At 35.6% G+C, this 12548-nt stretch overlaps 1 protein-coding gene across 4 annotated transcripts in view; it reads left to right on the top strand.

The window, feature by feature from the left end:
* Positions 1-12548, top strand: part of XRN1 (5'-3' exoribonuclease 1) — a 103041-nt gene that overhangs the window by 38377 nt on the left and 52116 nt on the right. For all 4 annotated transcript variants that reach the window (XR_005377104.1, XM_038571104.1, XM_038571103.1 and 1 more), the window contains exons 17-20: positions 242-362; positions 459-557; positions 4504-4607; positions 7331-7462. Coding sequence is in view for 3 of the 4 variants with exons in the window: in XM_038571104.1 (XP_038427032.1) it covers positions 242-362; positions 459-557; positions 4504-4607; positions 7331-7462 (456 nt within the window). In the remaining variant the exon portion in view is untranslated. The remainder of the gene's footprint in view (positions 1-241; positions 363-458; positions 558-4503; positions 4608-7330; positions 7463-12548) is intronic.

The following is a 12548-nucleotide window of genomic DNA, read 5'->3' as shown; positions in this document are numbered from 1 at the left end:
GTTCCATTCAGTAACCTACAGGCATAGTTGCATCTAGATCAATAATAACAGTGAATCTGGGTTGTCCTGCTCTATTTTTTCTTTGTTGCAAAAGACGAATTATCATTCCCTTGCTTAAAAGCAAGAATGAAAAAAAAAAAAAGCAAGAATGACTCTTGCAAAATATTCAAGAGAATACTGAAAAACTGTGATTGCTTTTAATGTATAAATTTTAAATTAAATACCTTGATTTATTTTCTAGGTATAAAATAATATCATTAGATGCTTGGCGTGTAGACATAAGCAAGAACAAAATAACCAGGGTTGACCAGAAGGCATTGTATTTCTGTGGATTTCCTACCCTGAAACACATCAAACACAAAGTCAGTGGCTGTTTAGTTCAGAATTTTTTCACCTTATTGAATGTAACATGATTATGGAAAAAGGATTAAAATTAAATTATCTGAATTCTTTTAAAGTTTTTTTTGAAGAAAAGTGGGGTTCAAGTATTCCAGCAAAGCAGTCGTGGAGAAAACATGATGTTAGAAATTTTAGTGAATGCAGAATCAGATGAACTTGTAAGTATTTTCTTTATTACATATTTATTAGGTGCTTATTATGCATAAAACTGTTCTGGCTGCACTGTGTTTATCAAAGAAGTATCACATGCAGTTACTCCAAAAGTTCATAGTAAATAAGGATAAAGAAACATTTACACAAATTTTAAAGGCAATGTACAATTGTGATGTAATGAGCAAAAAAGAACTCCATGAATTTTGAAAAGGTGATAAGCTATGTGAGCTAAAGATCAAGATAAATGAGACTAAGCTTGAGCTGGGTGCTAAGAAAGACCATCACAGAGAGGAGAAAAGGAGGGGAAGGGTATTCTAGGTGAAAGGAATAACATGAGCTGGAAAAAAATGTGTGATACATTATCTTATTCTTCTTAACCTTTTTTTTATATCTGAAATTTTTCTTAATACTTTTTTTTTTTTTAGAATAAATGTGATGTATTTGAGGAGAAGGAATAGATAAACCTGACTGAAGCAGAGGACTTGTGTTGGGAAGTAGTAGAAGATAAGGTTGAAAAAACAGATTGAGGCCAGATTATGGAGGACCTTGAATACCAGGCTAAGGAGTTTGGACTTTTTTTTTTCCCATAACTGTTATCTTGAAATCATATTTTCATAAGGATTAATTTGGTGGCAGTATAATAGACTAAATTTCACTACAGAGAAATGGAAGAAATTGGAAAAGCCTGCAAGTTCAGAGGTTGTGGTTACAGAAGTGTTAGGTGGTAAGGACAAAAACTGGAAATAGTAATATATTTGGATGAATAAGACTGATAACATTGACAAGCTTCATCATTTGTTCAAATATAGAGAATGAAAAGAGGAAGAAAATATTAAATATGATTCTGAGATATCTAGCCTAGTTAATTAGAAAATAATTGCTGTTTATTGGAATAAGGAAGTTAAAGTGGGAAAGTCACTGGCTTGAGGGAGTGATTGAATTTTAAGGCGATGCTAGAAGGTTTAACTGGTCACTGCCCTGCCAACCTTTCTCAACAAGAGTTCCACAAGAGATTTAAGCCCTAATGCCCTAAGTTATCCATTTGAATGTAGATTATTTATCTTCTATACATCTATTGTGGGACTGATTGAGTACCATCCTTGGGAGAATTGTAAAAATAGTCAAATTATTTTTTGTGTTCCATGGCTCAAATGAAAAACCTCAGTAGAGAAAGGCTGCTTATACACAATTAATACCTGAAGCTAGAGCTTGGAAGGAAGATAGGGATATATATGAGTAATTAGCAAGGAGGTGATGGCTGAGGCCTTACGGCTCATTTTCCTGAAGAAAATGGACTCTCAGAGTTCAAGATCTCACACAAAGAAATACCCATAGTTATAAAGGGTAGAAAAGGAACCAGTGAAAATGACAGTAGTGTTCAGAGAGGTGAGAGGGAATGATTTCCAAGTTGAATAAATCACAGAAGCATGGAGAAGAAACTACATACAGTGCAAAAGAATAAAAACTAAAACAAGATCTATGAATTTGTCCTTCAGGCATCATTATTGGCCTTTGAGGATTTCATTCCAATAGACTACATTCCTAACTCCTAAGGACTAGTGGGGGGACAAGGTAGAGGGAAAGTAGAGGTAGCAGGGAGGAAGCCCTTGATTAAGAAGATTATCTTTGAAAAGAAGTCTAGAAACCTAACTGTAGGTAGAGAAGAAACCGTTTAACTGCTAAATCCATGCAAAAAGAGAGAGGTAGAGCTAATGGAGGAAGGAGGTCTTAAAAGACACTACAGGAAAGGGATATTTATAACAAGACCTCATGCAGGTTATTAAAGGTCTAGTATTAGGCTTAATCTGAGGATTAGCTTCAAAAACTAAAAGAGTGGGAGAATAAAAGAAGAAATAGATGTATAGAAGGGAAAAGAATAATTATGGGATCCTAGTTCTAATGTTGAAACTTGTGTTATTTATCAGTATAGTCATTCTTGGGCAGCCTGGGTGGCTCAGTGGTTTAGCCCAGGGTGTGATCCTGGAGACCTGGGATTGAGTCCCATGTGGGGTTCCCAGCGTGGAGCCTGCTTCTCCCTCTGCCTATGTCTCTGCCTCTCTCTGTGCCTCTCATGAATAAATAAATAAAATCTTAAAAAAAAAAAAAAAGAATAGTCATTCTTTGGTTTTATATGTTCACATTAAGAAATGTCTAAGTATAATTAAAAGTTACTGCAAAAGTCTAAAAATAGTCATCTGTAATTTTTAAAGAAATATTTGCTAATTAAAATAAACAAAAGAATTGAATGAAAATTTGTTTTTAAAATTCACTTGCTGCCACGAACTTGTTGTTTAACCAATAATAATGATAGTATTTCCTTTTAAAACTAGAATTTTTGGGCAGCCCAGGTGGCCCAGCAGTTTAGCACTGCTCTCAGCCCAGCACGTGATCCTGGAGACCCAGGATCAAGTCCCACATCGGGCTCCCTGCATGGAGCCAGCTTCTCCCTCTGCCTGTGTCTCTGCCTCTCTCTCTCTCTCTGTGTGTCTCTCATGAATAAATAAATAAAATCTTAAAAAAAAAACACTAGAATTTTTACGTAAGATATTTCATACAGAATATTTATATAGCATTTTACCGTTCATAAAAACTTTTGCGTATATTATTTTATTTTGTCACCAAGTAAAGACTGTGAGGTAGATATTATTTCTTATTCTCATAAAAGAAAACTGCCTCAGTGGTATTTAAATGATTTGCCTGTATGTATAGCTGGATTCTGTACCTGAAAGAGGTAGAATGCAAATTTGGACCCATGATTCCTAGTCTTAAGTCTAGGGTTCTTATTTCCTTATACCAACTACAAATTGAAAGGAAGTCAGATTTCTTAGGTTCTGTTATCTGATTATGTGATATGAAGCAATGAATGATAGCCCTTTTCTAGACATTTCTGCTATTCTTGTCATCTCTCTCAGTTTCTATGAGAATAATAGAATCATAGAACTTTACAACTGGGTTGAATTTTGTAAGGCATCTATTCTAACTCATTAATTTTACAAATTAAGAAACATAAATTGAGTTAGCAACAGAATTAAACCTAGGTTTCTATAAACATTATTTTTAGTACTGTTGGCTATTATGGACAGTGATATGTTAAAGGTCAGTGCTCTTCAGTTTAATCTCACTGAAATTGTCTTCTCATCAAGTAATTTCATTCAGGATTCAAGTCAGTGGGCCGCCCTTTACTAACAAGTGCCATTGCTGTTGAGAAAATGAGGCAGACTCCTGGTGTCATAATGTTTATACTGCAGAATAGTGCTTTAAGTTGTTCATGGTGCCTCTCTAGTAAGAAGCGACTGGCAGAGGGGAAGGTAAACTTGTCAACTTTAACAGATTTCTACTAAAATAAAAGCTACAGAGAGATAGGTAAAAACAACTGAAAAATATACTTCAAAATAAAGGAAAGAAGGGGCACCCGGGTGGCTCAGTTGGTTAAGCATCTGCCTTTGGCTCAGGTCATGATCTCAGGGTCCTGGGATTGAGCCTTGAGTCCAGGCCTCTGCTCAGCAGGGAGTCGGCTTCTCCCTCTCCCCCTGCCCCTTCCCCTGGCTTATGCTCTCTCCCTCAAATAAATAAATAAAATCTTTTTTTTTTAATTTAAAATTAAAGGGGGAGAAAAAATTAAAACTCTAAACAAAAATCCTGGGAAACATCCTAGAAAGAAAAAGAGCAGTTAACAGTAAAGGTAAAACCTAGAGAAGACAAATTAAGAAAACTAACTGAATTCAAGTGAGTGGAATAATTAGAGAGTGAAGTTGAAAAGAGCAGGAACTGTAGGGAATAAATGGCTTGAATGAGCAAACGGTATTTTATATCTGTTTTAATTTTTAAAGTGAGATTTTTATTGATTTTAAAGACCTTTATAAATGCAAGCCAACTTTTAATTAATTTTGCCTTTGTAAACTTATTTGTTGGACCTGAAACATGAGTGAACTTTTCTGCTTTTACTTTAAGAATGTAGAAAATATAGCTTCATCCGTGCTTGGAAAGTCTGTCTTTGTTAATTGGCCGCATCTTGAAGAAGCTAGAGTTGTTGGTGTATCAGATGGAGAAACTAAGTAAGTAAGATTTGATGTATACTTTTTAAATTTATATTTGTTTTGCTTACTTGATGGCTTTTAATGATACTTTTAAAAACTGATATAATTACTGTAAAAATATTTACACTTTATAGTGAAAATGAAAGTCTTCTAATCACATCACTCAATGTTCAACCATAGTACTACATCCCTGAGATATTTTAGACACATTTACTATTTTTTCCCTTTTGCTTTATTTTTCTTTTAATAAGCTGAAAGTTCTATATCCTCATTTTTTGCTAGCAGCTATATTATTTAGCAAATATGTTTCTCTTTCTGACAAGAATGAATAGCATATATTAACATTACCTTAAGCCCCTCCCACTTAAATAATAACATTAACTTTTTAAAATACATATCTTCTATTTAAAAATAATTTATTTTATTGAAGTTCAAAATCATTTTGTCAGTAATTATCTAGACAATTTATTCTTTGTCATCGTTTTATTTATGTGAATTTGGTCTGATGTTATTTTGTTATTTTTCATGTGTCTAGAACTTTTGCAAGTAATTTTTTTTCAGAGAAAATGTTGCATTTTTTTGAGTTATTACATATCGAAAAGATCGTTTTTGTTTTCCTCACACTTAGATTTAGAATTTTAGAGGCCCAATCTTTTTTTCTTAGATCTCTGCCAATATACCTCAATTGTGTTCTGTCATATAATTTTGTTGATGAGAAGTCAGTGCCATGAAGAATTTTTTTCTTCTGTGGGTATCTGCTTTTCCTGAAGATTCAAGAAATCATGAGAATTCTTTTCTTTTTTAATCATGAGAATTCAGTTTCTCTCCCTTTTTAATGAAGTCTAGTTGATCCGTTTTTTTCTTTTGCGGATCATGCTTTTGGTCTAAGAACTCTATTTAGCCCTACATCCCATAGATTTTCTCCTATATTTACTTCAAAAAGTCTTAATATTTTACCTCAATCTTTTACATTTAAATCCATGATTCATTGTGAATTAATTTTTGTATTGGTTAGGAGATTTAGATCAAGGTTCATGTATTTGCTTATGAATGAATATTCAGTTGCTCCAGCACCATGTGTTGAAAAGGCTGTCCTTCATCCATTAGATTGCCTTTACACCTTTGTCAAAAATCTCTTGAGCGTAATATTTGTGTGGGTCTGCTTCTGGGTTTTCCATTTTGTTCCATTTATCTGTATGTCTATTATGGCAGTACCACACTGTCTTGTTACTGTAGATATGCATGTCTCAATCTTAGTATAAATCTAACAAATTACATATAGCATCTGTATGCTGAAAAAAGCAAAACACTGATGAAAGAAATCAAAGACTGAAATAAATGGTGGGATAAATGGAGATCCATTTGGATCAGAAGACTCACATAGTAAATATCAAACTTCCCCAAATTAATTTATAGTTTTGTTTTTTTTTTTTAATATTTTTTTTTAATTTTTATTTATTTATGATAGTCACAGAGAGAGAAAGAGAGGCAGAGACACAGGCAGAGGGAGAAGCAGGCTCCATGCACCGGGAGCCCGACGTGGGAATCGATTCCGGGTCTCCAGGATCGCGCCCTGGGCCAAAGGCAGGCGCCAAACCGCTGCGCCACCCAGGGATCCCTAATTTATAGTTTTAAAGCAATTCTTATCAGGGGCAGCCTGGGTGGCTCAGTGGTTTAGTGCCGCCTTCAGCCCAAGGCGTAATTCTGAAGAGCAGGGATTGAGTCCCACGTCGGGTTCCCTTCATGGAGCCTGCTTCTCTCTCTGCCTGTGTCTCTGCCTCTCTCTCTGTGTGTCTCTCGTGAATAAATAAATAAAATCTTTATTTTTAAAAAAGATTTTATGTATTCAAGAGTGTGTACACAGAGAGAAAGAGAGGCAGAGAGCGAGGCAGGGGGAGAAGCAGGCTCCTCACATGTGGGACTCGATCCCGGGTCTCCAGGGTCACGCCCTGGGCTGAAGATGGCGCTAAACCACTGAGCCACCGGGCTGCCCTAAAATCTTTAAAAAGATAAAATAAAATAAAGCAATTCCTATCAAAATCTCTCCCAGATTTTTATGGATGCAGAACATGTATTCTAAAGTATATTATATGAAAAGGCAAAGAACAAAAATAGCTAAAACAATTTTGAAAAATAAAAATAAGGCAGAAGGAATCACCTTAAGTGTTTAAATTATTTTGGAGCAACTATAATTGATACTATGTTTAAAAAAATTTTTCCCCACCTAATATCCAAAAATACAATTGATTTCTGTGTTGATTTTATTCTTGGGACCTGGCTAAACTTACTTCCCTGCCTCTTTCCTTGAAGTGTGCAGGCCAATTATTTTGTACAATTCTGGGTTTACCTGGTTGTCTCCTCATAGTGTCGTTTAAATTGATCCTCCATCCCGTATATTTCCGGTCAACTGGAAATTAGGTATAACGGCTTGATAAAATCAAGTTAAACTACTTAGCAAAAATACTTTATTGAATTTGAGGGGTTTTTTTAATTCTTTAAAAATTATTCTTTAGAAATTATTATATATTTAGTTTAAGACAAAATATTTTTTATATTTTGATTGAAAATTTTTAGAAGTCCTTGTTCTAAAATTTATAGTATGGTTAAAAAAAAAAAAAAAGACGCCTGGTTTTTTGCTATTATACCATGTAGCAACCTTTCACTCTGAAGACTCATACTGCTAGAACACTGTATTAAATCATAAATTTAGGGCTAATATAAATTTTATTTTAATTTTTAAGATTTTACTTGGAAGAACCACCAGGAACACAGAAGCTTTATTTGGGAAGAACTGCCCCACCATCCAAAGTGGTCCATCTTGGAGACAAAGAACAATCTAATTGGACAAAAGAAGTACAAGGAATTTCAGAATAGTGAGTATAATAAAATGTATTTAATGTCATAAAACTGGAATGTGATCTAATGTACTTGTCATCTAACTTATTTCTTGCTTAACATAGAAATCACTCTGAATACTGACTACATCTTCATTGTTGTAAAGAAAACAATGAGTTCTAGTTTAAAATAATACCTCGTTACCAGCAGTTATAGCCTTGCCTAGTTTTTCACTAAAATACTTCATGATGTACAAAAAAAGAGAATAATACTAGGAATGTATTATTCCTATATGTATTAGTAATACATAATAGTAGGAATAGCAGTTAATAATAATTAATAGGCTGCCATTGAATTTCTTGGCGGCATTTAAATAATGAAAGTAGGAAGGAAAATTTTCCTTTGTTCCTCACTCTCACTCTGTGATCACTCTTCTAACCTCCCTACACCTAAGTCCTTTATGTCCCTGAATTCAGAAATGCAAAGTGTGTACCAGCCAAATAACTAAGAAGCTGGTGCTCTTCCATGATTCCACCATGACTACTCTTTCTTCATCCAAATACCAGAATTCTCTAAACCAAAACAAAATAATAGAGACTGGCAATGCACATGGAATGGTGTTATAAATGAATATCCATCACCCTTCCTGTTAAAACTATAACATCCTTTGGTAAATGGGGAATTTAAGGAGATGCCTCTTACATAATTTTGGAGTTAATACGAGGCTATAATATCCTATTCAAAGATGAGTAAATAGGGAAAATGTAAAAAGGCTATAAAAACCATCTAGCATGGGGCACCTGGGGTGTGTAGTTGGCTAAGTGTCCAACTCTGGGTTTCGGTTCAGGTCGTGATCTCAGGGTTATGAGGTCAAGGTTCATGCTCAGCATGGAATCTGCTTGAGACTCTGTATCTCTCTGCCCCTCCCCCTGCTCTCATGTGTGTACACACTCTTTCTCTCTCTCTCTAAAATAAATAAATAAATCTTAAATAAATAAACCATCCAGCATAAAACAAGGAGATAAATATAGCCCTCAGGAGGTACAATGTATTTTGCCTTCTGACAATAGATACCCCTGTCATAGTTCATACTATACCGAATTTTATTTTCTACTGTATAATCACAATAATCAGTTTACTTGTGTGATTACTTTAATGTCCATTTCCTTAGATAGTATGCTCCGTAATAGTAGGGAACACATCTATTTTTGTTACCACTGTGTTCTCATTTCTAGGCTAATGCTAAAGCAATCAATAAATATTTGTTAGTTTGAATGAATAGAGATTGTTTTGTTCGACTCCTTTGATTGAGAAGTATCTCATTCAAAATACTATAAGAGTTTAGACATTTGTTCATGTATTCAATAATTATTGATACCTGCTAGGTACAGTAGTTGGCACTGTGGATACCATAGTGAATAAAATCACACAGTGCTACACTCATAAAACTTATAGCTGGTAGATGAGAAATAGGCATTAATATCTTGTGTGAATTTAAGATTTATTTATTTGAGAGAGAGAGACAGAGTGTGCATGAGTAAGGGGAAAGGGGTAGAGGGAGAGAATATCCAAGCAGACTCCTGCTGAGCATGGAGCTTGATGTGGGGCTCAGTCCCACAAACCATGAGATCAGGACCTGAGCTGAATCCAAGAGTCGGATGCTTAACCGACTGAGCCACCCAGACACCCCATCTTGAGTGAATTTTTGCTCAAACTGCAATTACAATTGCTTTGAAGGAATAGTGCTCTGAGACTATATAGTAGAGGAATTTGACCTAGCTAAGGAGGCATTTGCCTTAGTCAAAGAAACTTTACAGTGGAAAATGTTGATTAGACTGTTATCTGAATGTGGGGTTAGGCAGCATGAAAACGGAACATGTATCAGGATGAGGGAAAAGGTACATGCAAAGTCTACATGGCAGGAGGAAAAGCAGCATGTATAACATTAATGATAATGCCCGATGTGGCTCGAGTGTTGGAACTAAAAGGGAACCCCAATGAGGAAGATGAGGCAACAAAGGAAAAAGAACAAGACAATCTGAGAGGCAGGAGAAGAACCAGGAAAGTGTTACATCATGCAAATCAAAGAAAAAGAGTGTTTCAAGAATAAGGGAATAAGCCATGTCAAATGTTATGAAGAAGATTAAGCAAGAGCTATTTTGACTGAGCTGGGGCTGCAAGCCAGACTAGTATGAGTGGAGGAATAATTGAGAGTAAGAGAAATGGAAACATAATAGGAATAAACAACTTCAAAAACTTTAGTTGTAAAGTGAACCAAAAGCTCCTGACCTCTTGTTCTACCTATTCTTTCCCATGAGGGTGGACTTGCTCTTCTGTGACAGTCACAAAGAGCAGAGATAACAATCAAGGCAACAGACCACTGAAGTTGATGGCAGTGTATGTTGAGTCACACAAGAGAATGATTTTTAGTGCCTGCCAGGTCAGGATCTCTTGTTCACCACATAGGGTCGACAAAGCTATGTGGATCATAAGCACTTAGGTTTATTTATTCTGGTCACCATTTTCTTGGACTACTTTTTTTTACCACCATATTCCTCCCTCATATCACCTCACGTTTTGTCCTCTCTCCCCACAACTCCCCACCTCTTCTGTAATCTGTCTTCTGAGGTGAAAATCACAAGGCCACTCATACTGCCCCTGAGAATTTACTTTACTGACTTGGGATTTTGCATACTATGTCAGCATAAGGATCTCATGGCTCTAATGATCAGGAGAAATGCTTATGCCCACCATCCTTAGCTCTATGACCTCTACAGTGAGAATGTAGAACCTATTACTTATTTCAGTTATATCTCCATATATCTTACTAACCAAGACATGTTCTCCTAAGTTCAGTACATTTTTTTTTTTTTGTGAACATAACACATGTTTCAATGAGTACCAAATTATGTGATTTTATTTTCAGAAATCCCCTAAGCATATATGACAATACTGGTACCTTTTTGTATTCCTGTGTAACAGATTTCCTTTCTAAAAAAACTACCATCAAGATACAGCTGAAGAAGGATATAGAATTGAGTGGACTTGGTGTTGAGATATGATATGTAAAAAATAAGAAGAGAGGTGTGAAATTCAAAAGAAAGAAAACAATATATTTAAAGGTGGAACAAAAGATTATTTTTTAAATTTATTTAAATTCAGTTAATGAACATATATTATTGATTTCAGAGGTAGAAGACAGTGATTCATCAGTCTTACATAATACCCAGTGCTCATTACATCACGTGCTGTCCTTAGTGTTCATCACCCAATTACCCATCTCCCACCTACCCCCTTGAACAACCCTCAGTTTGTTTCCTATGATTAAGAGTTTGTTTTTTTTTTTAAGATTTTATTTATTTATTCATGAGAGATGGGGGCGGGGCAGAAATACAGGCAGAGGGAGAAGCAGGCTCCATGCAGGGAGCCTTGATCCTGGGACTCCAGGATCATGCCCTGGGCCAAAGACAGGCACTAAACCACTGAGCCACCCAGGGATCCCCTGATTAAGAGTCTCTTATGGTCTGTCTCCGTCTCTGACTTTGTCTTGTTTTATTTTTTCCTCTCTTCGTCTATGATCCTCTGTTTTGTTTCTTAAATTCCATTTATCAATGAAATCATATAATTGCCTTTTTCTGACTGACTTATTTCATTTAGAATAATATCCTCTAATTGCAACCACATTGCTACAAATAGCAAGATGTCAACTTTTTGATGGCTGAGTAGTATTCTATTGTTTATATATACCACATCTGATATATGGATGAAAGATAGTCCCTCTATTTTAACAGGATGGTATGCGACTGTAGGTTAGTATGTGTATTTGGCATGGGGCAGATGAGACACTCTCATTGACTGCCTTTTGTTTTCTTTGTAAAGTAAATGTTGAATTTAGCTATTGAGAATTGAAGCAGGGAAAGAGAGGTTGGTCTTAAATTTGAGTAAATAGAGGAGGTTTGAAAATAATATTTGGGGAGCACCTAGCTGGCTCATACAGAAGTACATGTGACTCTTGATCTTGGGGTCATGAGTTCAAGCTTCATAAACTTAAAAAAAATATTCCTTGGGGAAAATGAAAGAATCTATCAGTTGATCAGAAAAACATTGTTGAATTATAGGCAATATTTAAGGCCGTTTTTGAATTTGAATGTCATACATTTATAATGTAACAATCTGCCCTATCTTTTGGTAGTAGAGTTCAGTTGATCACTTACAGACCTAGAAAAAGCAGAGAGATTTAACCAGCACTGGATTTCCCCAGATGGAGTCAATGAAAAGACAAAGAGGCAAGGAAGCTTAGGATATTGCCAGGAATGTTACTGAAATAGTGGACAATAAAATCCAAGTGGGATAGTAAGAGAAGCGAAGAAAGTAGAAGGTTAATAGTTTCAGAGAAAGTAGAAGGATCAGTGGGTTGGAGATCCCAAATTAAGTTAATCATAAAGTGGTTGAACAAGCAAGTTGGATGGAGAAGTTTTTAGACAATAAGATATTGGGATTAATGATTTTGGAAGTGAAAGTGTTATGGGTAAAGTCATGACCCACGTATTAGCCATAGGACTAGATGGCTGGAGTGAAAGAGAAGGTCATTGGCGACGAGGAGATTGTGAACTTGAATTCCTATGGTCTTGGATAAGTTATATATGTAAACATTGAAGGCATTCTGGATGGTGGTAGACATAAGGATAGAATGGAAAAGAGTAGAGTAGTTTACTGTGAGGGATCTGAATGTCAAAGTGGGTTGTAAGGAGAACACCAACACCCTCTCCTTCCCATACACAGTATGAAAACAAACAGCTACTCCTTGAGAGGTCTACACAAAGAACTGATACCTTCAGTTAAAGAGGTGGATATTGAGGATATGATGGAATGAAAGGATTGGGAATTGGAGAAAGGGAGAAGATTTAGAGAAAAGACACAAGGAAGTATTTTATGGGATGCTGTGGAGAAGGCGGTGTACTTGGAAGATAATTTGAAGAGTTCCAAAACCTTGTACCTCAAACAAGCAAGAGATGAATCAACCCCCAAAAATGTGGTTACCAAAGGATCAGTGATAAACGCCAATTATTAATTCATTATTAAAATACAGAATTAGGGACACCTGAGTGGCTCAAAAGTTGAGCA

The sequence above is a fragment of the Canis lupus genome, chromosome 23 (genome assembly GCF_011100685.1).
Source record: "Canis lupus familiaris isolate Mischka breed German Shepherd chromosome 23, alternate assembly UU_Cfam_GSD_1.0, whole genome shotgun sequence".
Lineage (NCBI taxonomy): Eukaryota > Metazoa > Chordata > Mammalia > Carnivora > Canidae > Canis > Canis lupus.
The sequence above is the reverse complement of the archived record's forward strand: the minus strand, read 5'-3'. Positions and strand labels throughout refer to the sequence as shown.